This window comes from Oncorhynchus gorbuscha, linkage group LG06 (assembly GCF_021184085.1).
Source record: "Oncorhynchus gorbuscha isolate QuinsamMale2020 ecotype Even-year linkage group LG06, OgorEven_v1.0, whole genome shotgun sequence".
Taxonomy (NCBI): domain Eukaryota; kingdom Metazoa; phylum Chordata; class Actinopteri; order Salmoniformes; family Salmonidae; genus Oncorhynchus; species Oncorhynchus gorbuscha.
In genome coordinates, this window is record NC_060178.1 from 15390963 (window position 1) to 15418246 (window position 27284).

The 27284-nt window shown below is 41.3% G+C and overlaps 1 protein-coding gene across 1 annotated transcript in view; it reads left to right on the forward strand.

The window, feature by feature from the left end:
• The window catches only part of LOC124037023 (metabotropic glutamate receptor 8-like), a 202594-nt gene that overhangs the window by 174462 nt on the left and 848 nt on the right, over positions 1-27284 (forward strand). The window contains exons 8-10 of the mRNA XM_046351643.1: positions 11998-12137; positions 12428-13363; positions 26471-26717. Of these exons, the coding sequence (XP_046207599.1) occupies positions 11998-12137; positions 12428-13363; positions 26471-26717 (1323 nt within the window). The remainder of the gene's footprint in view (positions 1-11997; positions 12138-12427; positions 13364-26470; positions 26718-27284) is intronic.

Here is a 27284-nt window from a genome sequence, read left to right on the forward strand (position 1 = left end):
CTCCTCCTCTGCTCTTCTCTCTTCACTCTCCTCTGCTCTTCTCTCTTCACTCTCCTCCTCTGCTCTTCTCTCTTCACTCTCCTTTGCTTTTCTCTCTTTACCCTCCTCCTCAGCTCTTCTCTCTTCACTCTCCTCCTCTGCTCTTCTCCTTCACTCTCCTCCTCTGGTCTTCTCTCTTCACTCTCCTCCTCTGCCCTTCTCTCTCCACTCTCCTCCTCTGCTCTTCTCTCTTCACTCTCCTCCTCTGCTCTTCTCTCTTCACTCTCCTCTGCTCTTCACTCTCCTCCTCTGCTCTTCTCTCTTCACTCTCCTTTGCTTTTCTCTCTTTACCCTCCTCCTCAGCTCTTCTCTCTCCACTCTCCTCCTCTGCTCTTCTCTCTTCACTCTCCTCTGCCCTTCTCTCTTCACTCTCCTCCTCTGCTCTTCTCTCTTCACTCTCCTTTGCTTTTCTCCCTTTACCCTCCTCCTCAGCTCTTCTCTCTCCACTCTCCTCCTCTGCTCTTCTCTCTTCTCTCTCCTCCTCTGCTCTTCTCTCTCCACTCTTCTCCTCTGCTCTTCTCTCTTCACTCTCCTCCTCTGCTCTTCTCTCTTCTCTCTCCTACTCTGCTTTTCTCTCTTCCCTCTCCTCTGCTCTTCTCTCTTCACTCTCAGCAGGTAGCCTAGTGGTTAGTTCATTGGACTAGTAACCAAAAAGTTTTAAGATCAACTCTCCGAGCTGACAAGGTACAAATCTGTCGTTCTGCCCCTGAACGAGGCAGTTAACCCACTGTCCCTAGGCCGTCATTGAAAATAAGATTTTTTTCTTAACTGACTTGCCTATTAAAAAAATTTACTCTGTGCTTCTCTCTTCACTCTCCTCCTCTGCTCTTCTCTCTTCACTCTCCTCCTCTGCTCTTCTCTCTCCACTCTCCTCCTCTGCTCTTCTCTCTTCACTCTCCTCCTCTGCTCTTCTCTCTTCACTCTCCTCTGCTCTTCTCTCTCCACTCTCCTTCTCTTCTCCTGACTCGTACAGTTTCTCCTCTCATCTTGTTCTACATATTTTCACAGTCTTGGTCATCGGTCAAGATGGGTCTTCTTTGAGGGTAGCCATAGATAGATCTCTGTCAGCTATACTAGAGATGTAATGCAGTTGATTGGTGATGATGACATAAACATATATTGGGGTTGACATCCATATAAGCATTATACTCCGATGTTTACCTCAACATAGTGTGGAAATACATTGTCTCGGGTTCAATAAAACAAATTGGTATTCATTCAGTATCACAATAATTGTTGGCTTATATATATGCAGTAAAGAGGTCAATCGAACTCGACCAAAAGAATGGAAATGCCATGAAAATGCGTGGGGGAAAGATCCCAAATCTCCTCATTTTCCCCCATAAAAATTCGCCTACAATTAGGATATTGTTTATTTGTGTATTTCCACACTATGTTGAGGTAAACATCGGAGTATAATGCTTATATGGATGTCAACCCCAATATATGTTTATGTCATCATCACCAATCAACTGCATTACAGGTAAAAACTACTTTGACTACCATCACCGATTTCTGTACGCTAGCTATGCTACCAGCTCATACAAATGGGAGTTAGCATTTAGCAGTTACTTCTTCTAAACCTGAAAAAGGACAACTTCTAAATGTTCTACATGAAAACAGACAAATATATCAAAATCTATCTTTAGTAACCACATTGTGGGCCTGTTACAATATATCAATCATGGCTGATTTGACGAATATCCACTTTGTTAGAACAGATGTTTTGAATGTGCGCCAATCCGGCATCCTTCTTCGATCCCCCACGATCTGTTTCAGTCTGTAATTCATGGTTTGATTATTATTTGTCACTTCCATGGCTTGGATTACTGCTTCAGAGAGTGAATCCATGATTAATAAGCTCCACGGCTGTCAAAAACTACTTTTAGGGACACTTCAAGACCCAATAGTCTGACTCTTCACTATTTTTCCAATGAAAAAATGATTGAGTCTTTTCCCTTTAAGGGGTAAGGAAAAGCTCAGTACTTCTGATTCAGCTCTGCCTTCTTCATCAATGGGATGAATAACATCAGGCATTTATCACCACCAGCACAACCACACATCACCACTCTAACTCTGAGGTTCTTAATTGTTTCTAAGCTAAGGTTGTTTCATACTTCATTTCATTACTTAGACCTACATAGTTAATTCACCATAAAGTAACTATTTGTCAGATAGGATTGTCTTTCTCTTCCTATTGTGTTTTTATCACGTGTGCTAGACTGATAATTCACAGATACAGCTCAGAACATACAGTCATTTATATGTCCCTGTCTCTCTTCAGCTCAGAACATACAGTCATTTATATGTCCCTGTCTCTCTTCAGCTCAGAACATACAGTCATTTATATGTCCCCCTCTCTCTTCAGCTCAGAACATACAGTCATTTATATGTCCCTGTCTCTCTTCAGCTCAGAACATACAGTCATTTATATGTCCCCCTCTCTCTTCAGCTCAGAACATACAGTCATTTATATGTCCCTGTCTCTCTTCAGCTCAGAACATACAGTCATTTATATGTCCCTGTCTCTCTTCAGCTCAGAACATACAGTCATTTATATGTCCCTGTCTCGGAACATGTGCAGAGTCGAAGACGGCTCACGTTCAGAGTTGTGAGATAACAATGTGATTAATTTAACATTGGCCCAGTACTTTTGTAATTCTACACCAGAGTACCTCATGAATGGGTGGGATAAAAGACTACAGTAGATAAAGCCGGTACATCTTCATCTCTCGCCTGTTACTTCAGCATACATTTACAAGGTTGTCATCCTTTTCAAAGCGTGTGGCGAGATGGACTTGCTTAGATAGAGGGAGAAAGAAATAACACTTCACATATCTCCCCATGCTCTGACTCCGTTGAGGTTAAGGTTTTCAAATGGATTTCTTTATGCTTGTGGTGCTGAATGAGTCAGTTAATCACTCTATGTAGACTATTCAACCTTGGCCAACCGTCTGTAATGGAGGCAGAAAGACTTCACAGGCCCTGTAGACACACATACAGAGGCAGAAAGACTTCACAGGCCCTGTAGACACACATACAGAGACACACATACAGAGGCAGAAAGACTTCACAGGCCCTGTAGACACACATACAGAGGCAGAAAGACTTCACAGGCCCTGTAGACACACATACAGAGGCAGAAAGACTTCACAGGCCCTGTAGACACACATACAGAGGCAGAAAGACTTCACAGGCCCTGTAGACACACATACAGAGGCAGAAAGAAGGCCCTGTACTACAGAGGCAGAAAGACTTCACAGGCCCTGTAGACACACATACAGAGGCAGAAAGACTTCACAGGCCCTGTAGACTCACATACAGAGGCAGAAAGACTTCACAGGCCCTGTAGACACACATACAGAGGCAGAAAGACTTCACAGGCCCTGTAGACACACATACAGGGGCAGAAAGACTTCACAGGCCCTGTAGACACACATACTGAGGCAGAAAGACTTCACAGGCCCTGTAGACACACATACAGAGGCAGAAAGACTTCACAGGCCCTGTAGACACACATACAGAGGCAGAAAGACTTCACAGGCCCTGTAGACACACATACAGAGGCAGAAAGACTTCACAGGCCCTGAGGCAGAAAGACTAGACACACATACAGAGGCAGAAAGACTTCACAGGCCCTGTAGACACACATACAGAGGCAGAAAGACTTCACAGGCCCTGTAGACACACATACAGAGGCAGAAAGACTTCACAGGCCCTGTAGACACACATACAGAGGCAGGAAGACTTCACAGGCCCTGTAGACACACATACAGAGGCAGAAAGAATTCACAGGCCCTGTAGACACACATACAGGGGCAGAAAGACTTCACAGGCCCTGTAGACTCACATACAGAGGCAGAAAGACTTCACAGGCCCTGTAGACTCACATACAGAGGCAGAAAGACTTCACAGGCCCTGTAGACACACATACAGGGGCAGAAAGACTTCACAGGCCCTGTAGACACACATACAGAGGCAGAAAGACTTAACTGTTTTTTCAAGAATGTGGTCTGTCCCTTCAGCACAAAGGCCCATGCTTTCAGCACAAAGGCCCTACCTAAGTTTGGTAATATTTCTCAGTCCTTAAACTAAGACCATACTGTGTTGTATCATGTTAGAAAAACAAGTGAACATGAAAAGTAATTTGTACAACAGAAGGTGTTGACTCCTACATCTTTTTCCTTTGGCTGTCCATATGGAAACAGCGTGAGTAACTCGTAAAAAGCACTCTTCACTCCTCTCATCTTTCCCCTCATGTGTAACTATTTTGCATGCTTTTCCTTGATCTGCCTCAAAATTTCAATACCTCAGTTGGGTAAGTTTTCATATATCCACAAGCGTCTCTCCTCCCAGCTCCCTACCTGAGAGGCAGATCTGAATAATTATTCTATCTTCTTCTCCGGCAATGGGCTAGGGAGAAATATGGAGCAGGGGAATAGGCATTCTCACTGGCTTTTTACGGCAAGCATGCAGAACTAGTAAACCTTCAGTTGATTTCTTAACAATCTTCAGACCTTGAAGGGATTCATATCTCTGCCAAACTTGATGAATGTGGAACTGCACTGTGTTATTTTGGGAGAAAAAAACATTGAATTAGCAATGAATATGACTGCGGGACAGAAATTGCAAGCCTGTGTTCAGTCAAACCCACATCAGTGCTGTGTTGGATGATGAAACACTATATTGTGTGTGCCTTGATCATTGAATTATATTAAAAGTAACGACAACAAAAAGAGGAAAAAGTTATGCATGCATTTGCAATTCTAAGTGTAGGATGAATGTTATGCACAATAATCTTTTCAAGAAATAATGCAGATTGGTAGGTTAAAGACAAGATGATTGAGTGTACAGGAGTGTCTTACCTTATGAAATACACAAAGTATTCCAACACATGCATGTGTGAGTCTGTTCCTGCCTGTGTATAAAATGCTTGATTGAGACTGTAGGAGTGCTTTAGCATATGAACACACACACATCATCACATACGAGCATCAAGAGTTTTTTTTCTCCACACTGGTTTTTGGGAGCAAAGCGTAGGGGTTACCCGTAAACAGAGTTTGAAATGTACCGAATCAGACGTCCAAGCTTTGAGCAGCGCTTCGACAGTGACTGTGACTATAGCCAGAGGCTAATTGCTAACCCAACCGCGTTCCCATTCGCCTGAGTGGCTTCATACATACGCTTATTTTTAGATTAGTGTCAGGAGGCTAATAGAGAATGAGCATAAACAGGACTATTTGCCTCTAATGCTAACATTTACTATGATAAAACCATCAGAATATAAAGGCTTTTGTGTCTTGTTTAGAACACGATTACTAGAGCATAGAAAAATAGAATAGTCATCAGGGTGATTTCGTCCATTAGTTTGGACATGGACTTTTAACTAAACAGTGATAAGGGTCCAGTTTAAGTTTTGGGGCTTTCTACTGTGTCACAATATTTATTCCTTCCTTTTGATATTTGAATGAACGAACAAACAAACAATTAAATGAATTCACTGACAGGTTGCAAACCATATGTAGCTTGTTGGAGAATTTCCTCTCCCACCCCTGAGCCAGAATCCTGCATTGGGTCCGATACTGTATATATTAGAAAGTGACCCATGCAGGACTCTACCCTGAGCCCTCTGAGATGTCAAGAAACAATCAATAGTGGGAGATGAATTGTAATAAGCTAGAAAATCTCCCACTGCTGTTTTTCAGATCTAATGTCTGCTGCCTGTCAGTGTCCTAAAGAATGCCGCTTCAGTCAGGGTTATATTCAATAGCAATCGTTGAATTAATAGAACATAAAACAATGACTATTCTGATCTCACATGCTGACAGCAGGGCTGCCATTAGACACTTGAACCATGACCCTGTTGGCACTTTAAGGGGGTAATTGTAGTGGAGATATACATTGGCATTCCCATGACTTATTTGCACTGCCAATAGAGGAAATTAAATATGTGTGGACATTGGCCTCCATTAGAGGTAACTGAAATGTGGACATGTCTCCGGAGTGAGAGTTCTACATGACCTACTGTACAATAGCATTCCTCCATTTTTTTTATTGACAAACAAAACAACCAATCAAAAATATTATTTTCATACGGTGCTATCCGGAAGAGTTTTGTAAAAGGGAAAGTCTATCTGCCGTAGCCTCGAGACTGCACAAATCAGATTGACATGATTTTGGCAGGCCTTGTCACAATAACCCATTTATGAAGCATAACACAGTATATAATTCACAAGCAATTACTGCACTTTTTTTTTACAGATCCTCGAGCCCACCTACAGTTCAATGTCATCTGTCAATGCATTCCTTTTACAAAAGCTCTCCTTCCTGTTGCTTCTAGCCTAAGGCATAAAGAAAAGCTTTTGGCCTTCTGGATTGAGATTCCTTGAGGCAGAAAGGAGCATTGGTGATAAGATGAATTCAAGGTCCATACCAAGGTTGATCTTGAACATAAAACCCTTGTATGTGGCCTGTAATTAATGAAACGCCAGTAGATCTACTTTGGGATGAATGAAACGCCAGTAGATCTACTTTGGGATGAATGAAACGCCAGTAGATCTACATTGAGATGAATGAAACGCCAGTAAATCTACATTGAGATTAATGAAACGCCAGTAGATCTATATGTGATTAATGAAACGCCAGTAAATCTACATTGAGATGAATGAAACGCCAGTAGATCTACTTTGTGATTAATGAAACGCCAGTAGATCTACATTGAGATGAATGAAACGCCAGTAGATCTACTTTGTTATTAATTAAGCGCCAGTAGATCTACATTGAGATGAATGAAACGCCAGTAGATCTACATTGAGATGAATGAAACGCCAGTAAATCTACATTGAGATGAATGAAACGCCAGTAGATCTATATGTGATTAATGAAACGCCAGTAAATCTACATTGAGATGAATGAAACGCCAGTAGATCTACATTGAGATGAATGAAACGCCAGTAAATCTACATTGATATGAATGAAACGCCAGTAGATCTATATGTGATTAATGAAACGCCAGTAAATCTACATTGAGATGAATGAAACGCCAGTAGATCTACTTTGTGATTAATGAAACGCCAGTAGATCTACATTGAGATGAATGAAACGCCAGTAGATCTACTTTGTTATTAATTAAGCGCCAGTAGATCTACTTTGTGATTAATGAAACGCCAGTAGATCTACTTTGAGATGAATGAAACACAGGTAGATCTACTTTGAGATTAATGCAATGGCTTGTTTTAGTTTTTACAGTAACTCACTGAAAGAGCGGTGCGCTCATTTGCATCCATGTCAAATACAAAGACACTGTACATTGATAGCAAAAATGTAACATTACCAATAAACAAGCACTTTGTCAGCATCAGAGCAATGTGCGGATTCTTCACTCTTTTGTCATCCATATCATCCACTATGGTCCACTGTCATCTACTGTCATCCACTGTCATCCACTATAACCCATATCATCCACTGTCATCCACAATCATCCATATTATTCTCATGCCACTGCTTGGAACACAGTTTTGTGTTTTGGAGGGGCTTTTTGCATATGTCAAGGGTCAGGTCAGCCTGTCACAATGGATCGTTAAGGGCTTGTAAGTAAGCATTTCACGGTAATGATTAAACCTGTTGTATTCGACGCATGTGACAAATAAGATTTGATTTAATTTGAGAGCATCCCATGTGAGAGCACTAATCTGGCCCCATGAAAACCTTTCAATTGTCTGACATTCTGTTGAAAGCTGTCATTCTGCCGTGTCTCTGTTGTCACCATGTAACTGGGGCTGATTTCCAATCTTATCATTCATCAAGACTGATTTGGTACAAGAGCCCCGCACCATCACCATTATCGAGAAATATTCTGGGAATATTTTTTACTTCATATCAACATGATTTTGCTGGGGGGGTCTCTGGATCCCGAGGATGGTATGGTGATTCATCGCTGTGCAGATGCGATTTGCCATGCATTTATTCATGTTGAAGAAGGTAGGACTTGGATATAATCAAAACCTGCGCCCACTCAGTAATCATAAATTACTGAGGGTGTCTGCTCTTTCATTACTATATTCCGTTGCTCTGGATTCTGTTTCTAAAGGAATCTACTTTGTAGGCTGCGTGGGTAATTGGAAGCTTGAGAGTGGGTCAACCCATGATTATGTCTGGGATTGGTTCAATCAACGCATTGCCCAACCATCTAATCATCTATGTAAAGAGCCACAGAGTCGCAGTATAAAAAAATGTAGTCACGTTTGTTACAATCAAAGCGCTGATTGGAGTGCAGAACGGTTAAGAATGAGCATTAATGTTGTTGTTTTTGACCGAGTCAGAGCAGAGGTATTGTCAGACTGGCCCGTCATCGTTTAAATCTAGGTGGCTCCATTCTGTAGCATCACTTGAACCTACGTGACAAAAGTATAGATGAACAGATATGACAGTATATCATGTCAGATGCATTGATACGCAAAGCAAGCTAATTGTTGCTGGTTTATCAGTCAGCTGAACGTCTACTCTAAATTGATGAATAGGTATACAGTGGCTTCAGAAAGCATTCACACCCATTGTTATGTTACTGCCTGTATTTCAAATGGATTCAATTTAGATTTTGCGTCACTAACCTACACACAATACCCTATAATGTCAAAGTGGAATTATGTTTACATACATTTTTACAAATGAATAAAAAATGAGAAGCTGAAATTGAGTCAATAAGTATTCAACCCTTCTGTTACAGTGATCCTAACTAAGTTCAGGATTATTTTTTTCTTGCAAGACACATAATAAATTGCATGGACTCACTCTGTGTGAAATAATAGTGTAAACATGATTTTTGAATGACTACCTCATCTCTGTACCCCACACATACAATTATTTTTAAGGTCCTCAGTCGAGCAGTGTATTTCAAACACAGATTCATCCACAAAGACCAGGGAGATTTTCCAATGCCTCGCAAAGAAGGGCACCTATTGGTAGGCAAATAAAAAAGCAGACATTCAATATCTCTTTGAGCATGGTGAAGTTATTAAATTAACTTTGGATTGTGTATCAATACACTCAGTCACTACATAGATAAAGGCGTCCTTCCTAACTCAGTTGCCGGGGAGGAAGGAAACTGCATAGGGATTTCACCATGAGGCCAATGGTGCCTATAAAACATTTACAGAGTTTAATGACTGTGATAAGATAAAAACTGAGGATGGATCAACAACATTGTAGTTACTCCACAATACCAACCTAATTGACAGAGTGAAAAGAAGGACGCCAGTACAGAATACAAATATTTTAAAACATGCATCCTGTTTCAATAAGGCACTAAAGTAAAATTGCAAAATAAAAGTGTCAAAGAAATTGACTTTATGTCCAATACAAAGCATTATGTTGGGGCAAATCCAGCAAAACATATTCCTAAGTATCACTCTTGGGGCGGCAGGTAGCTTAGTGGTTAGAGGGTTGGGCCAGTAACCAGAAGGTTGCTGCATCGAATCCCTGAGCTGGCAAGGTAAAAATCTGTCGTTCTGCCCCTGAGCAAGGCAGTTAACCTGTTCCCTTGGAGCCAAAGATGTGGATGTCGATTAAGGCAGCCCCCCACACCTCTCTATTTCAGAGGGGTTGGGATAAATGCAGAAGATATATTCAGTTGGACAACTGACTAGGTATCTCCCTTTCATATTTGCACACATGGTGGTGGCTGCATCATGTTATGGGTATGCTTTTCATCATAGGGAGATTTTTGGGATAAAAAGAAACAGAATAGAGCTAAGCACAGGCAAAATCTAAGAGGAAAACCTGGTTCAGTCCCCTTTTTAACAGACACTGGTAGACAAATTCACCTTTCAGCTATTAGAGGCTTCTAAGGGGAGGACAGCTAATAGTTATGGCTGGAACAGAACGAATGGAATGGCATCAAACCATGTGATTTATGTTTTTGATACCATTCTACCTATTCCTCTCCAGCCATGACCACGAGCCCATCCTCTCCAATAAGGTGCGACCAACCTCCTGTGCTTTCAGCAAGACAAAAACCTAAAACAGTTTGCTTACAATGTTCCTGAGTGGCCTAGTTACAATTCTGAATGAAATCTGCTTGAAAATCTATAGCAATACTTGAACATTACTGTCTAGTAATGATCAAAACCAACTGGACAGAGCTTGAATTTTTAAAAGAATAATGTGCAAATATTGTACAATCCAGGAATGCAAAGCTCAGAGACCTTCGCAGAAAGACACACAGCTGTAATCTCTGCCAACAATGATTCTAACATGTATTGACTCAGTGGGTTGAATACTTATCTTATCAAGCTATATGAGTGTTTCATTTTTCATAAATGTTTTACATATGTCAGCATTTATTTTCCAAAATGTTCAAATTTTTCTTCCATTTTGACATTACTTTGAGTGTTTTGTGTAGATCGTCGACAAAAAAATACAATTAAATCCATTTTTAATCCTACCTTGTAACATAAACAATTTTGCGAGAAGTCAAGGGGTGTGAATACTTTCTGAAGGCACTGTATGTCTATAAAATTGTACTGTGAGTATTTCAGTAACATACAGTATCACCGTGGATTTTTGGTTATTGCAAATGTTTGTATGCTGCCAATCCCTCATGAATTTTCTAACCTTCATTAGTCATTAAAATACAAATGAAAATGTACAAATCTCATCTAGTGATCTTTACCATAACATTTATTTTAAATGATGTGCCAACTTGAAAGGGCACCAAAATACAGGAGAATTTCTTCAGACGGAGGGTTTCCTCCTGTCTAATTAAGACTTCTGTGTATTGCAGTGAGATGCAGATAGATGTGCTGTGTATGTCCAAACAGTCAGACCTATTCTTCCTGTTTCGTTTGCAGCTCTCTGCCAAGCCACCTCACAAAGACAAGAGGGTGATAGGTGCGCACAGTGGGAAAGTGTGTCAATGGATTAATTTATCACTGACAGACACAGGAAGAATAATGTGGTTGTGGGTGGTGTTTTGGAGAGTCAGAACTCTTTATCTGATACTTCAGGCCCAATCCTCTCAACTTCTCTGCAGAAAATGTTATAATACATGGTTCTCTTGAGATGTATATTTTTAATAATGCTCTCCACTTCCTTCCCGACTGTGTTGGATTTTGCAAGATTTAAGGACACGAGGTGGTACATGAGCAGTGTTACTGTAGGCAGGTCATCTGGGAGACAAGATAGCTACCTGAAAGGAATTTGGAACTTTGGCAGTGTAGATTGGAGTCAATAGTGACGGCTAAACCATTTTTCTTGGCTGTATCTGTGACAGGTACACTGAAAAACAATCTCGAGAGAGTCTTGACTATAACAATGGCAATATATTCTCCATCTTTTTTTTCTATTTAAATACCATAACCATGGGTAAAGAAATGAAGCAGAGGATTTAGCATCTTGTAAACACTCAAGCTATGTTATGTTGTGATAACACAAACAGCCAAGTTCATTGTTTCAGTCATATTTTCTCTAAATGTATATACATTTTTCAGTAATGTTAAAAGGCCCAATGCAGCCGATTTTATATGAATATCAAATCATTTCTTGGTAACAATGAAGTACCTTACTGTAATAGTTTCCCATTAATATTGACATGTTTTTTTTGCAAAAACAATATTTCTCAAGCTGAATTTTGCAAGGACTGTTTGGGAGTGGTCTGAGTGGGGAGGGGAAAACTTAAAACTAGCTGTTATTGGCAGAGAGATTTGGAACTCTCTTTGTTATTGGTCTATTAACCAATTTACCGCCTGGTGATGTCATCAGACAATCCAAAACTACCGCCCTTGCAAAACTGCTGAATAGAAGGTCCTGTGTATATTGTATTTTCAACCAGCATCTATCAGGAAATAACACTGATCACATTTCTTCACACTTCATTAGTGTTAGTTTCATCACCTATTGTATAATATGATACAAAACACAGGAAAAACTGAATTTTGACTGCAGTGGGCTTCCTGTTTATAGGAAGTGCTGGGACTCCTGTCACATTTAATGAGAATGGCGATGCTCCAGGACGCTACGACATCTTTCAGTACCAGATCAACAACAGATCAACAGCAGAGTACAAGGTCATCGGCCACTGGACCGACCAGCTATACCTAAATGTAAGGATGATTGCCGTTACTCCACTTTCCTTCAATGTTATGTTACTGCTTTGTCTCTGCCTAATGTTATTGTATCCGAGTCTTAAGAATGTTGTTAAAAATCTGTAAAAAAAAACTGTCATATACAATTAATTGAACTAATTTGCCAATATTGAAAGAGAGATTTGACTTAATTTAATGAGGATGATGACAACAATGATGATGTTGATAAATTAAGTCAATGTTATTGAGTCATCTTCTTTTAGTTCTTGCCCATTTTTAAGTTCAGTGTCATATTCTGCCCACCTCAGATGGATGCCATGCAGTGGACCAGTGGAGACCCCTCTGTGCCCGCCTCTGTGTGCAGCCTGCCCTGCAAGATGGGCGAGAGAAAGAAGGTGGTGAAGGGAGTACCATGTTGCTGGCACTGCGAGCGCTGTGAGGGCTACCACTTCCAGGCCAGTGAGTTCATGTGTGAGCTGTGCCCGTATGAGCAACGCCCTGACCAGAACCACACCGGGTGCCAACCTATCCCCATCATCAAGCTGGAGTGGCACTCTCCCTGGGCAGTGTTGCCAGTATTTATCTCTGTCCTGGGCATTCTGGCTACCACCTTCGTCATTGTCACCTTTGTGCGTTACCACGACACACCCATTGTCCGAGCCTCGGGCCGGGAGATGAGCTATGTTTTGCTCACAGGTATCTTCCTGTGCTATGCTATCACCTTCCCCATGATCGCAGCCCCTGACGTTGCCGTTTGCTCCTTTAGGCGCATTTTCCTGGGCCTGGGGATGTGCTTCAGCTATGCAGCTTTGCTTACCAAAACCAACCGCATCCACCGCATCTTCGAGCAGGGCAAGAAGGCTGTGACGCCACCTCGGTTCATCTCCCCGGCCTCCCAGCTGGTCATCACCTTCAGCCTGATCTCAGTTCAGTTAATGGGCGTGTTTGTGTGGTTCGCCGCCGACCCGCCACACACCGTAGTGGACTATGGTGAGCAGCGCACGCAGGACCCTGAGAACGCCCGCGGGGTGCTCAAGTGTGACATCTCAGACCTCTCACTCATCTGCTCGCTTGGATACAGTATCCTGTTGATGGTCACATGTACTGTTTATGCCATCAAGACCAGGGGAGTGCCAGAGACCTTCAACGAGGCCAAGCCTATTGGATTTACTATGTACACTACCTGCATTATTTGGTTAGCATTTATACCCATCTTCTTTGGGACGGCACAGTCGGCAGAAAGGGTGAGTCTGTTTTGATTGTGTTTGTACTTAATACACCTACATGTCCGGAGCCTGCTGGTTTTCTGTTCTACCTGATAATGAATTGCACCCACTTGGTGTCCCAGTCTAAAACAGCCCAAAGATTAGAGGGGAAGGATGAGAAAAGCAGTGGAACTGGCTTGCAAGGTCCAGATTTGCATTTGAGGGGTCTACAGTATAATTGTGAGTAATCTATTGTGTGGAATTGGCTAATATGCTGTGAATCTGAGGCTTTTTGGTGATAAGAGTTGGTAGAAAATGGAAAGAGTCTGTGGTCTGTGTCGTGTTCTCACTTAAGGTCAGTAATTATTTTGACCTCTAGAGTTGACTAACCACTCAATTTAATTAACTGCCCTCACTTTCATTCTCTGCACTGACTGTTGGTCATGTAATGACATGTGTAATTACATTGCTAATGATATGGTTGTTCTGGACTATATTTACAATTTGAACGCTGCATATGATTTGCGGGGAAGTGCGTCGGCTATCAGTCACACTTGGGAAGAATGGTATCTGTAAATAAGCTGTGGAACGTCTCCCTCAATCTTCATATTGCTTATTTTGTCATTGCATAGACGAGTTGGTTGTTTAGCAACAAAACTGACGTATGCGCAACTAGGGGGCAAAACAGACAGGGTTGGCTTAGATAGTTGACAACATGTAAACTATATTTTGTCTCCAATGTTTATTGAAAACATAAATGCATTTGCATAATGAGCACTTGTCTCTCAAGTACATTGTTACAGTTGTTGGTAAACTACTTCAAATTTTTGTCATATTAGCATAGACGTGACATCAGCCAAAACACCTCAAAACAAGACATGGTATCAAAAACCAGATAAAACTAGTTGAAACGAGCCACCTATGATTCCCCACATGGCAGCAGCTTGTCATTGTTGCCAGCTGTCTGGCCATCCAGTATCAAACAACACGGACTTCTGCCCCATTGAAGCCTGCTCATCGTTTTCGTGACGTTGTCAGCTAACCCATCTATAGTATTAGGCCTACAATGCACATTGTCAGTCAGTGTCATGCCACACATCACGACCTAGCAAATCCCATGGCAATACTTTCAATTGGTTCAAATTCTACAGTAAACTGGACAATTTCATATGATTTCAAAGGTTACTGTAGATGGGCTGCTAGATGGATGATTTCAAAGGCTACCATAGATAGGCTGCTAGATGGATGATTTCAAAGGCTATCATAGATAGGTTGCTGGATATAGGTTGCTAGATGGATGATTTCAAAGAGGGATTTTTCCATTGAAGTTTTCTACTGAAAGCTGCGTCAGTCGTTTAAATTGAGGAGCTGAATGAAGAAAGACTTTGTTTTCTTCCCCACAATTTTTGGGCCAGATCTCATTAGCACAGTTTTCTTGTGAGTTCAGGAAACTGTTGTGAGTTTCTTGTGAAGTTCTGTCACATTGTTACAGTTTTTTGGATGTCTTGAAACAATGGTTGGTCTGCAACAATTAAGACGTTACTAATGATCAACACAGAAACCCTGACAGTAATGTAGCATATTTGGTTGTTTTTATATAGCCTCCAATGCATTCAGTGTAGACCTCTTTATGGATCCACATTAAAACAGTGGAACACTTGGAACATTTCACCCAGGCTTTGAGTAGCAGCAGATGTAGCCAGGCCTTTCAAAGCTGAATATTGGCTTACTTAGGTCACAAATATTGCAAACTATAGTTGCATTATAGAAGGTCTTAACTAGCCAAGCCATACACAGTCCTAATAAATGAATGTAATGCTGTTCCAATTTCATGTAAGAAAACAAATGGTTTAGAATCATTACTATTCAATGTTAAGCTTATTATAGACTACCCCATGGGAGCAACTTATTGGGGACCAAATAAATAATAAAAACGAGTTATTATTTTTGAAGTCTCTTAAGTGTACCCATAACTGTTTTCCTAGATGGTGATTCTACCTCATTATTTTGTATCTTTATTAGTTGAGCATGTTGCAGTCTGTAGGGAGCGAGGTACAGTAGTAGACCAAAGTGCCTATGGTGCCTGTGGTATTCTGTTGTCTTCCAAAAATCCCACATGAGTTTAAGAGTATTGAGATATTGATGAGATATGGACCCTATTGACCATCATGTCACACAACCAATTCAAGTAATTGGACATGACACTGTTAGTGATAAGGTTTTGAGCACTGCCTGAAATTGTAGAATTGCAGGTGACTCTTGGTCATCAGTTTCTCAGTGTGGCTTTCTGGGCAAAGTGGTAAGAAGAGGGGAGTTGCTGGCAATGCAGGTGAGAGCCATATTAATCTTTAATAAGATAATAAAGATTGCATACTCTATCTAATAAAGTATTAATTCAAGGACAGCTCGTCTTCCAAACCTTTAATGGTTGAAACATGATTTGGGCTCTGTAAAATGTTCTGCTAGTATAATACAGGATGGTTGAAACATGATTTGGACTCTGTAAAACATTCTGCTAGTATAATAGAGGATGGTTGAAACATGATTTGGGCTCTGTAAAACGTTCTGCTAGTATAATACAAAATGGTTGAAACATGATGGTTGAAACATGATTTGGACTTGTAAAACGTTCTGCTAGTATAATACAAAATGGCTCTGTAAAACGTTCTGCTAGTATAATACAGGATGGTTGAAACATGATTTGGGCTCTGTAAAACGTTCTGCTAGTATAATACAAAATGGTTGAAACATGATTTGGGCTCTGTAAAACGTTCTGCTAGTATAATACAGGATGGTTGAAACATGATTTGGACTCTGTAAAACGTTCTGCTAGTATAATACAGGATGGTTGAAACATGATTTGGACTCTGTAAAACGTTCTGCTAGTATAATACAAAATGGTCTGAAAACATTCTGATTTGGAAACTGATTTGGGCTCTGTAAAACGTTCTGCTGATTTGTATAAAACATATTTGGGCTCTGTAGGATGGTTGAAACATGATTTGGACTCTGTAAAACGTTCTGCTAGTATAATATAAAATGGTTGAACTAATAGTGTTGTGAATCACAGACTCAGATTTGCAAAGAACCTTATTCCACAAGTAACATATGTAGTCTATCAAATAACCTTATTCCACAAGTAACATATGTAGTCTATCAAAGAACCTTATAACACAAGTAACATATTAATGTATTCTATCAAAGAACCTTATAACACAAGTAACATATTCATGTATTCTATCAAAGAACCTTATAACACAAGTAACATATTCATGTATTCTATGAAATTGAGCTAGTAATATATACGTAAAAAAATATATACAAGCTACAGGGAATTGGATCTACCCTGTTGTTTACAGAGCCTGGGTTGTTTACAGAGGCCGGGTTGTTTACAGAGGCCGGGTTGTTTACAGAGGCCGGGTTGTTTACAGAGACTGGGTTACTTACAGAGGCTGAGTTGTTTACAGAATCTGGGTTGTTTACAGAGGCTGAGTTGTTTACAGAATCTGGGTTGTTTACAGAGGCTGGGTTATTTACAGAGGCTGGGTTGTTTACAGAGGCTGAGTTCTTTACAGAGGCGGGGTTGTTTACAGGGGCTGGGCTGTTTACAGTGGCTGGGTTCTTTACAGAGGCTGGGTTGTTTACAGAGGCTGGGTTGTTTACAGCGGCTGGGTTGTTTACAGAGACTGGGTTGTTTACAGAGGCTGGGTTGGTTAGACAGACTGGGTTGTTTACAGAGACTGGGTTGTTTACAGAGACTGGGTTGTTTACAGAGACTGGGTTGTTTACAGAGGCTGGGTTGTTTAGACTGGGTTGTTTACAGAGACTGGGTTGTTTACAGAGACTGGGTTGTTTACAGAGGCTGGGTTGTTTACAGAGACTGGGTTGTTTACAGAGACTGGGTTGTTTACAGAGACTGGGTTGTTTACAGAGACTGGGTTGTTTACAGAGACTGGGTTGTTTACAGAGACTGGGTTGTTTACAGAGACTGGGTTGTTTACAGAGACTGGGTTGTTTACAGAGACTGGGTTGTTTACAGAGACTGGGTTGTTTACAGAGACTGGGTTGTTTACAGAGACTGGGTTGTTTACAGAGACTGGGTTGTTTACAGAGGCTGGGTTGTTTACAGAGACTGGGTTGTTTACAGGGTTGTTTACAGAGACTGGGTTGTTTACAGAGACTGGGTTGTTTACAGAGACTGGGTTGTTTACAGAGGCTGGGTTGTTTACAGAGGCTGGGTTGTTTACAGAGGCTGGGTTGTTTACAGAGGCTGGGTTGTTTACAGAGGCTGGGTTGGTTACAGAGGCTGATCTTTTATTATTATTTTTTGTATTATTTGATTTGTAATATGTTGTGTCTGCTTAGCCCTGAAGAAAGAAACACAGCCGTGGCTAAAGGTATTGACTTTTCTGTCACCCCTTCTTTAGGGATAGATATACCAATCCCACTTCTACAGTACCTAGTGTAAACATATGCTAATAGAATGAATGATACAGTGCATAAACCTATAGGATCACAAAATCTTTTAAGCGGAACAACACAGGGGAACCCAAGAGCAGACTCAGATGAGGAAACAGTGATGAATGAAACAAAATGTGTATTGTTGCACAGAGCGATATGGAGTGCAGATCCGGGGGAGCTAGGATGAGTTGCAGAAAAAACAGATGTGGAGACTGAGGTTGGAGTTGGCTGAGTAGAACAGGGTAAATAGGTCCTGAGGGGAATCCAAGGTAGTGGCGGTGAGTAAAATCCAGAGCAGGGTAGTTGGGTGGTGAGATGTGGAACAGGAGACAAATGCCAGAGACAGAGCAATAACTGCAATGAGAGGATAAACGGTGTCAGGCAAGGAAACAGGCACAGCAGAGTAACAGGATCTTGAGCAGTAATAAATGTCTAGAATCATGAACTGACTGAGCAGAGATTACAATCCGGCAGGGTGGAAGTGGTATTTGTAGAGGTCTTGATTATGGAACAAGTTGCAGCTGGTAGGGATGTGCTCTGGCACCAGCACACCTGTCTCCAACCACGCAATCACAAAGAGAGGGAGAGGGAGAGAGAGAGAGTGTACATGGGGAGTAACTGCAGGTCAAGAAGACACCGGATGAACACCAGAGGGCGCAGCAGGAGCAGATGTGACAAAATCAGTGAATGACTAGAATTCTGCTATGTCAAGAATAATTACCAATTCAATTCCAAGTTTCCTTATGAATGAAATATCACCCCTCCTGAAACTTTGTTTAATTACTAGCATCTTGCACGTCCTCACCGTACCACTGAACATGATGTATAAAACTCACCACCTATTAATAGATTGATGGTTGATGATTTTGCCTTAAGACAGAAAAGCTCTCCAGGTCTTAAACAGAGTAGAATACCACCTTATTAATCTTTAGAGAATTAACGAGCCTCACTGGCCATTGAAAAATCACCTCTACAGAAATCACTTTTTTTAGAGGACTGCTGAACACCACATATCAATCTCTATATTTGTGGAATTGGAAAAAAGGGGAAACAAAGCATAATAGCCTATTCATATTTCAGAAAATCAATGCCGCTTAAGTTGCACTGTCCCAAGAGTTGCACTGTCTAGGGTTCCCGAGTGGGGCAGTGGTCTAATGCACTACATCTCAATGCAAGAGGTGTCACTACAGACCCTGGTTCAAATCCAGACTGAATCACATCTGGCTGTGAATGGGAGACCCATAGGGCGGCACACAATTGGCCCAATGTCGCCTTGGTTTGGCCGAGGTAGGCAGTCATTGTAAATAAGAATTTGTTCTTAACTGACTCGCCTAGTTAAATAAAGGTTCAATAAAAAGTGACACCCTATTGTTCTCCAGCAGTCACAACAGATAAATCCCTATTGTTCTCCAGCAGTCACAACAGACAAGTCCCTATTGTTCTCCATCAGTCACAACAGATAAATCCCTATTGTTCTCCGGCAGTCACAACAGATAAATCCCTATTGTTCTCCAGCAGTCACAACAGATAAATCCCTATTGTTCTCCAGCAGTCACAACAGATAAATCCCTATTGTTCTCCAGCAGTCACAACAGATAAATCCCTATTGTTCTCCAGCAGTCACAACAGATAAATCCCTATTGTTCTCCAGCAGTCACAACAGATAAATCCCTATTGTTCTCCAGCAGTTACAACAGATAAATCCCTATTGTGATTTACTGACACACATGGTTAAATGTCCATAGAGAACACCGGTATGATTGGTGTCCCTGGAAAAAAAGATAAAATAATGCTTATATAGCACACAACCATCACTCCACTGATTAACAGGCTTTCCCATTGATCAGATCAAGCTGGATAAATGCCCCAGCTCTTGTCATTTTAGAAACAGATGCTTGTCACTTCAACTCTCATCACAAAGGTAAATACCCTTGTGTTGGGCGAGTGCACATTCCATGGCTGAGATTGCCCACATTCTACTAGTTGTCATGGTTGCACCCACTATGTTTTTATGGTTGTACCCTATTGGATGTTTATCCCTCAGATTAAAATACCCTGAAATGACTGGTAAAGCATTCTGGATTATAGATTTGTCCTCGGTGACGGGAAAAGTTTCTGTGAAATAGGTCAGCTAGAGGACTAGTGAATATGTTTTTACGGGATACGGGGTGTCGCCTTCAGCGACGGGAGACCAATCCAATGTACAGGTCTCCCGGAGTGAAGAGGCTCCAGAAAACATTGATCTTTTGAGCTTCTGCTGTCGCTTCAATGTCAATATTCACATGTTGTAAGGGGTGTATTGCATTTATTGTGTGTATGACTAAGCCTAATATATGTCCATTTAACCATTTCATAAGCATGATCCTTCAGACGGTTATTCTCAGTTACTTTGTTTCCTCATCCGAATGTACATAACATCATGACTTGGGTTCCTATCATAAGTAAGTTGTTATAAATGTCACCAGTGTGCAGAGATGACATTTCTAGAAGCCTGTTTAGGTTCATGGCAGACATGGACTAATTAGGTTATCCACTTCCCATAAATCCATTAGCCTATTCATCTTCGGCTTTCATAGTTTCATGCAGTAGCAGACTTCATCTCCATGCACTGTATGATTCAGTATAGGATAGTCCTCTGTTATTGAATCTGTAGTGTGAGGCAGCTTGAGGTACAAGTACACCACCTGGACAGGACGCTAGTCTGTCACAAGGGCTTAACCCCAATCCATTTGAGCGCCAGGCAGAGAGACATCGAGTCTTTGGTATGAATTTACATTATGCTGGGAAACTCTTCAAAGCCCTATAAAGTATAGCAAAATATGATTAGTTAATCAAAAACGGTCATGTTTGGTATTAGTATGCCTTGTATTTGGTCTTGGAACCTGTGAGAAAGAGCTCTTCTCAGTGAAAACTGATATGTTCTCTGTCATGTGACCAAAGGCAACCACTCTTTTCAGGGAATATAAAACTGGAGCTTAAATGATAGCTATGGATGGAGGCAATAGCCAAGTTTTTTCATATCGCCTTTCTTTCGACAAGTTCAAGGTGTATGAGAACGGGATATGCAGTGGACCGAAGCTAATCGCCACTTTCAGAGACTTTAGAAAAATAAGTTGATAGGAGTGAAAAGAGCAAAACAGCCAATATATTTGTGATAGCTTACACATATCATATCACATCACAGACCTGCTTGGCAGAATACTAAAAGTCAGTCAAGCTTTCTATAGAAAAGGTCAGATATGCTCTAAGAAAACATACCTGCTCCAAAAGGAAGCACATAAAACAGAGAACTATATCAACAGACTATCTGCTTTTTTCATCATCCCCAAACGAAACTAAGGGTGTAATCACAATGATACATAAGAAACTCAAAATCCCCATCCTCGGTAAAGGCGAAGACCAAGAAGGCAGAATCACTTTCCTTAAATTTTTCCATAATGCAAAGAAAATGGACTTTATTAATGTGCCTGCTCCAAATTGATATGATCTTAAGTTTGTAGATGCTCTGAACAGCATAATGTTAGAATTAACTGAATTCCAACTGGTTATTGAGACAGATATGAATGCCATTCTGGGGACAAATCTAATAAGACCAACTACAATCTACAGGCAACCAATGTTCTCCAACATATACTCTCTGATTACAACCTCATTGATGCCTGGTGAGCTCATAGCCCTAAAGCAAAAGAGTACACTTTCTATTCACACCAGCACAAAACATTCTCCAAAATTGATTTTGTACTCTTATCTACTCCTTTATTTAATTTAATCAAGAACATAGAAATTCAGCATATGAACCTATCTGATCATCATGCTTATTACTGCCAGCTACATACTCTATATCATTCTACAGCTGCACCATCGAAAGCATCCTGACCGGTTGCATCACCGCCTGGTATGGCAACTGCTCGGCATCTGACTGTAAGGCGCTACAGAGGGTAGTGCGTACAGCCCAGTACATCACTGGAGCCAAGCTTCCTGCCATCCAGGACCTATAGTATATAATAAGCAGTGTCAGAGGAAAGCCCTTAAAGTTGTCAGAGACTCCAGTTTCTCTGCTACCGCACGGCAAGCAATACCGGAGTGCCAAGTCTTAGACCAAAAGGCTCCTTAACAGCTTCTATCCCCAAGCCATAAGACTGCTGAACAATTAATCAAATGGCCACCGGAATATTTACATTGACACCCCCCCTCCCCCCTCCATTTGTTTTGTACAATGCTGCTATTCGCTGTTTATTATCTATTCATAGTCACTTCACCCCTATATACATTTACAAATTACCTCAACTAACCTGTACCCCTGCACACTGACTTGGTCCCGGTACCCCCTGTATATAGCCTCGTTATTGTTATGCTATTGTGTTACTTTTTATTTAATTTTGTGTATTTGGTAAATATTTTCTTAACTCTTCTTGAACTGCACTGTTGGTTAAGGGCTTGTAAGTAAGCACTTCACGGTAAGGCCTACACTTGTTGTATTCGGCGCATGTGACAAATTTGATTTGAAGGACTATCCGAACCAAAATTTGAAATAAATTTCCAGGCGCTAGCAATGCCTTGAGATCTGGAGGGCAGCCTTTTGCATCCCTCCCAATGGCACAAATGTGGAATCCATACAGTTGCCGATATCATGGACAGTAGTGGTTTGAGAACATTCCAAGATTCCAAGACACATACACATTAAATTATCAGGGCTCCCGAAAGGCCTGATCTCTATAATATATAAACTTTTGAAAAGCTTATTCTGAGTTATCCATTAAAAAAGTATGGTCCACAGGTCTAAGTGAATTTGAACATCCCTTTAACTGGAACAGAATATGTTTACAGACTTTATTTAACACCAAAGAAAAGTTTTACGATGAAATTGGTCCCAACTGTTCACTGTGTCCCCTAAATCAGGTAGGCACATTCCTTCATATGATGTGGGAGTGCCCTGCAGTTAAATGCTTCTGGGAAAAAGTTAAAGTGAATTTTGAAGTGCATGAATGTACATATTCAATGTGTTATATCAGGCATGTTACTTAATGATGGCTCCTTGAATCTCAATCCACAACGATTACTACTGGCAGGCAACACCGCCACACAAAAATATGTTGCTCTTAGATGGCAATCACCTCACTCTCTCCCAATTCGCCAATGGATAATAAAGGTTATAACATTCAAATTATCTACAGTGAGAATGAATGGCGCTATTCCAGGAACAATTTAGGTTTGGACAAATACTGTACTTGACTCTGTAAAGAATAATTTCAGCTAAACCCCAACACACACAAATAACCAATCTATAAAGCCCAACACACACAAATAACCAATCTATAAAGGCCAACACACACATACAAACAAAAAATTACAAAAACGTTGGTCACATGGTAATTCATGGAGTGAAGTAAAGATGGTTTAATGTAGTAATGGTTTGAAAAACTGGATTTAAAAAATACAGACTATAGACTACACACCAAAAAAATACTGCAAAAATATTATAGTAAAATGTACAATTGCTGTGTACAAACTTAACATGGTGAACAGGAATTACAATTGCTTCCATGAGTGGCCAAAATAACTATATGAAAGCCACACCCGTAATAGGCCATGGCATCTGAAAAATAACCCAGTGTGTGCTCTGTCCACTATTTAACCAGCACTGGGTTACCAAATAATCCAAATTGGGTAGTTTTTAGCCAATCATTTTTTTGAGTGGATGATAGACTGTGATACAACATCATAATGTTGTTGTTTTATTTTGCAGAAGACTGATGTCCAGTTTAATGACATTATGACAAAAATAAATCTCATCCTCATACCTATGTTCAGTATACCCATATCTAACCTTCAGTTAGACTCCTCCCCATCCCCCCCACTGCGTCTGCTAAATGGCATATATTATTATTATTATTATTCCAAACAGTGTGCTTATGACCATGATGTGCTTGTGATATGTGTAGTAGTCATTCTCTTCTCTCTCTGCCATGGCCACATCGCAACGCTCTCTCTCTGCCATTGCCACATTGCCAGGCTCTCTCTCTGCCATGGCCACATCGCCAGTCTCTGGTGGTAAATGTCACTGAGCTTCATGCCCCAGATTCCTAGCTGACCTAAAAGCGAGGGTGATCGTTCCTCAGCTCTTGCCTTTTGAAGCCCACCCTATTAGTCTTATTATAGATCTAAAGAGGCTGTTGAACTGGTTCAAACTAGGACTTGCCACCAGCCCCGACTGGTGACTCACTGGAAAACACTCTGTAGCCAAAAGATTCAGTTAAGATAACCCTAAGGAATGATAAGGGGTTTGAGCCACAGATGGTGCTTAACTTGGCCAGGCACTCACCGGAGCGGAGTACCAGCACCTCAACGTTTCTACTGCTTGAGTTCCTGCTCCTCTTTATAGAATATATCAAAAGTGTTGCACCTTAAATTGAAACAGTACCGGCACCCAAAATAGTACTGGCAGCTGGCTACAGGTAATATTATCACCTTTATTAGTGGTTAAGAAATGGCGTCATGTTTGTGCTCCAGTATGGTTAACCTTGAAATCTACGGCCAACATTGAGTAATATAAACTTTTTTGTCACTATATAAAAAATTCCTAGATGTTTGTCTAAAAGCCCTCTAAATGGCTTTATGCTTAGATGTCTACCAGACATTTCCTAATAATAGCTTGATGTGTGATGGAATGACTTCCTATGTGGAGATGTTAAGACTCAAGGGAGCTGTGCCATCTGCCAGTTCCTTTTCATTCTCTACCACACTCTAACCGTACAGATATGACTGAGCAAACGCCCTCTGAGAATTCTCACTGTCGTTTTACCACTCAATGAGGGGGCCATTAGTTGTGTTGACGTTTCTAAAGCCTGTTGCTATGACTACTCAGGTGGTCTCTAAGCAGGATTGTTTGGTGCAGGCATGTTCACGTCAGCGGTTCTTGACAGGCACTGTGGTACTGTGACATTGGAAAGAAGTCAAGGAAACATGAGTTTGTAATGCCTGGTTTCGCTTAGCAGGTGGGAGAAGACTGGATGTGTGTGCATGAGGTCGGGGTACTTCACCTGGGGTGTCGGTGGTTAGATGAGTTTGTTTTAAGTGGTTATAAGAAACCTGAATAGTGTAATAGTGTACCGTGAGTTGAACGTTCCATGTGAACACACTGTGCATAACAAGTGAACAGCAACTTGGTTGTATACGGTTGGTTTGAGTTTGATCCCAGTAAGTTCAATAGACCTCACTATTAAACTGACAATAAGTCTTCTGAGGAAAGAGCACCTGCCAAAATACAAATAAGATCACATCAGATTTCATCACATGCGCCGAATACAACGGGTGTGGGATCTTAATATATATAATAATAATAAATGTCATTTAGCAGACGCTTTTATCCAAAGCGACTTACAGTCATGTGTGCATACATTCTACGTATGGGTGGTCCCGGGGATCGAACCCACTACCCTGGCGTTACAAGCGCCATGCTCTACCAACTGAGCTACACAGGACCACATCTTATCGTGAAATGCTTACTTACAAGCCCTTAACTAATAATGCAGTTTTAAGAAAATAGAATTAAGAAAATACTTTCTAAATAAACTATGGTAAAAAAGTAACATAGTAAAACAACAATAATGAGGCTATAGGGGGGTACCGGTACGAGTCAATGTGTGGGGGTGCAAGTCAGTCAGGGTAATTTGTACATGTAGGGTGGGGTAAAGTGACTATGCATAGATAATAAACAGCGAGTAACAGCAGTATAAAGACAAAGGGAGGGGGTCAATGCAAATAGTTCGGGTGGCTATTTGATAAATTGTTCAGCAGACCTATAGCTTGGGGGTAGAAGATGTTAAAGAACCTTTTGGACCTAGACTTGGCCCTCCGAATCATTTCAGTCTCCTAAGGAGGAAAATGTGTTGTTGTGCCTTCTTCACGGCTTTCTTGGTGTGTTTGGACCATGATCGTTTGTTGGTGATGTGGACACCAAGGAGCTTGAAACTCTTGACCCGCTCCACTACAGCCCCGTCGATGTGAATGGAGACGTGTTCGGCCCTCCTTTTCCTGTAGTCCACAATCATCTCCTTTGTTTTGCTCACGTTGAGGGAGAGGTTGTTGTTCTGGAACCACATTGCCAGGTCTCTGACGTCCTCCCTATAGGCTGTCTCATCGTTGTCGGTAATCAGGCCTACCATCTTTGTGCCGTCAGCAAACGTAATAATGGTGTTGGAGTCATGCTTGGCCACACAGTCTTGGGTGAACAGGGAGTTCAGGAGGGGACTAAGCACGCACCCCTGTAGGGCCCCCGTGTTGAGGATCAGCGTGGACGATGTGTTGTTGCCATCCCTTACCACCTGGGGGCAGCCCGTCAGGAAGTCCAGGATCCATTTTCAGAGGGAGGTGTTTAGTCCCAGGGTCCTTAGCTTAGTGATTAGCTTTGTGGGAACTATGGTGTTGAACACTGAGCTGTAGTCAATGAACAGTATTCATAATGAGGCTTTATACAGGGGGTACCGGTACCGAGTCAATGTGCGGGGGTACAGGTTAGTTGAGGTAATTTGTACATGTATGTAGGGGTAAAGTGCATGCACTCTGTGCCATGCTAAATCAAATCAAAAGATACAAGATCCCTGTGTCAGGGACCACAAAGGTTCCCCTCCAAGGACTCTCTTTGAAGCACCTGACTCATATCTCTCTCTCTCTCTCTCTCTCTAGATGTACATCCAGACAGCCACGCTAACCGTCTCCCTCAGCCTGAGCGCCTCAGTCTCCCTGGGACTCCTCTATATGCCCAAGGTCTACATCATCATCTTCCACCCAGAGCAGAACGTCCCCAAGCGCAAGCGCAGCTTCAAGGCCATTGTCACTGTCGCCACCATGACCAGCAAGCTGTCCCAGCTAACCTCCGAGCGACCCAACGGAGAGGTGAAGACCGAACTCTGCGAGGGCATGGACACCAGCAGTGAGTGTAAACATTTGATCTGATCCCCTTCTTAACATATTATACCAGGAGTTATTTGTCACTCAGGCCTGCTTTCCATTATTGGTGAACATCCCGCGCCTCTCCTGTCTCTTTCTATGGAAACAAGCACTTTTCATGACACAAACAGTTCACACCCCTCTCGTTGGTGTCACCCCACAGTTTGGGAACCACTATTATACAACCACCCCCATTTTTTTTAACCAATAATTGCATTTTTGTGTAGCCTATGTTAGTTTCAAAACACAGGCTTCGCAACAGGCTTTGGAATTTCTACATACAGTAAAATCAAGACAAAGTTCCTAAGCTATAGCAGTATCTGAGATATCGTTGTTGAAATCAGCTTGTAGAAAATGTTTTGTATTATCTCATCTATGACAGTTAAAAAGACACCTGAGAACTGATTAGGCAAAAATGTTCATCGCTCGGATTTAGACTTCAAAGGCCTTTCTGAGCCCGTCTGCAGAAGTTTCATACAGGCAAGCAAGCATCAAGTTATTTACTTGTCAAGTTTGTGCTGACTGCACAGTTTGATCTCTAAAATGTGTT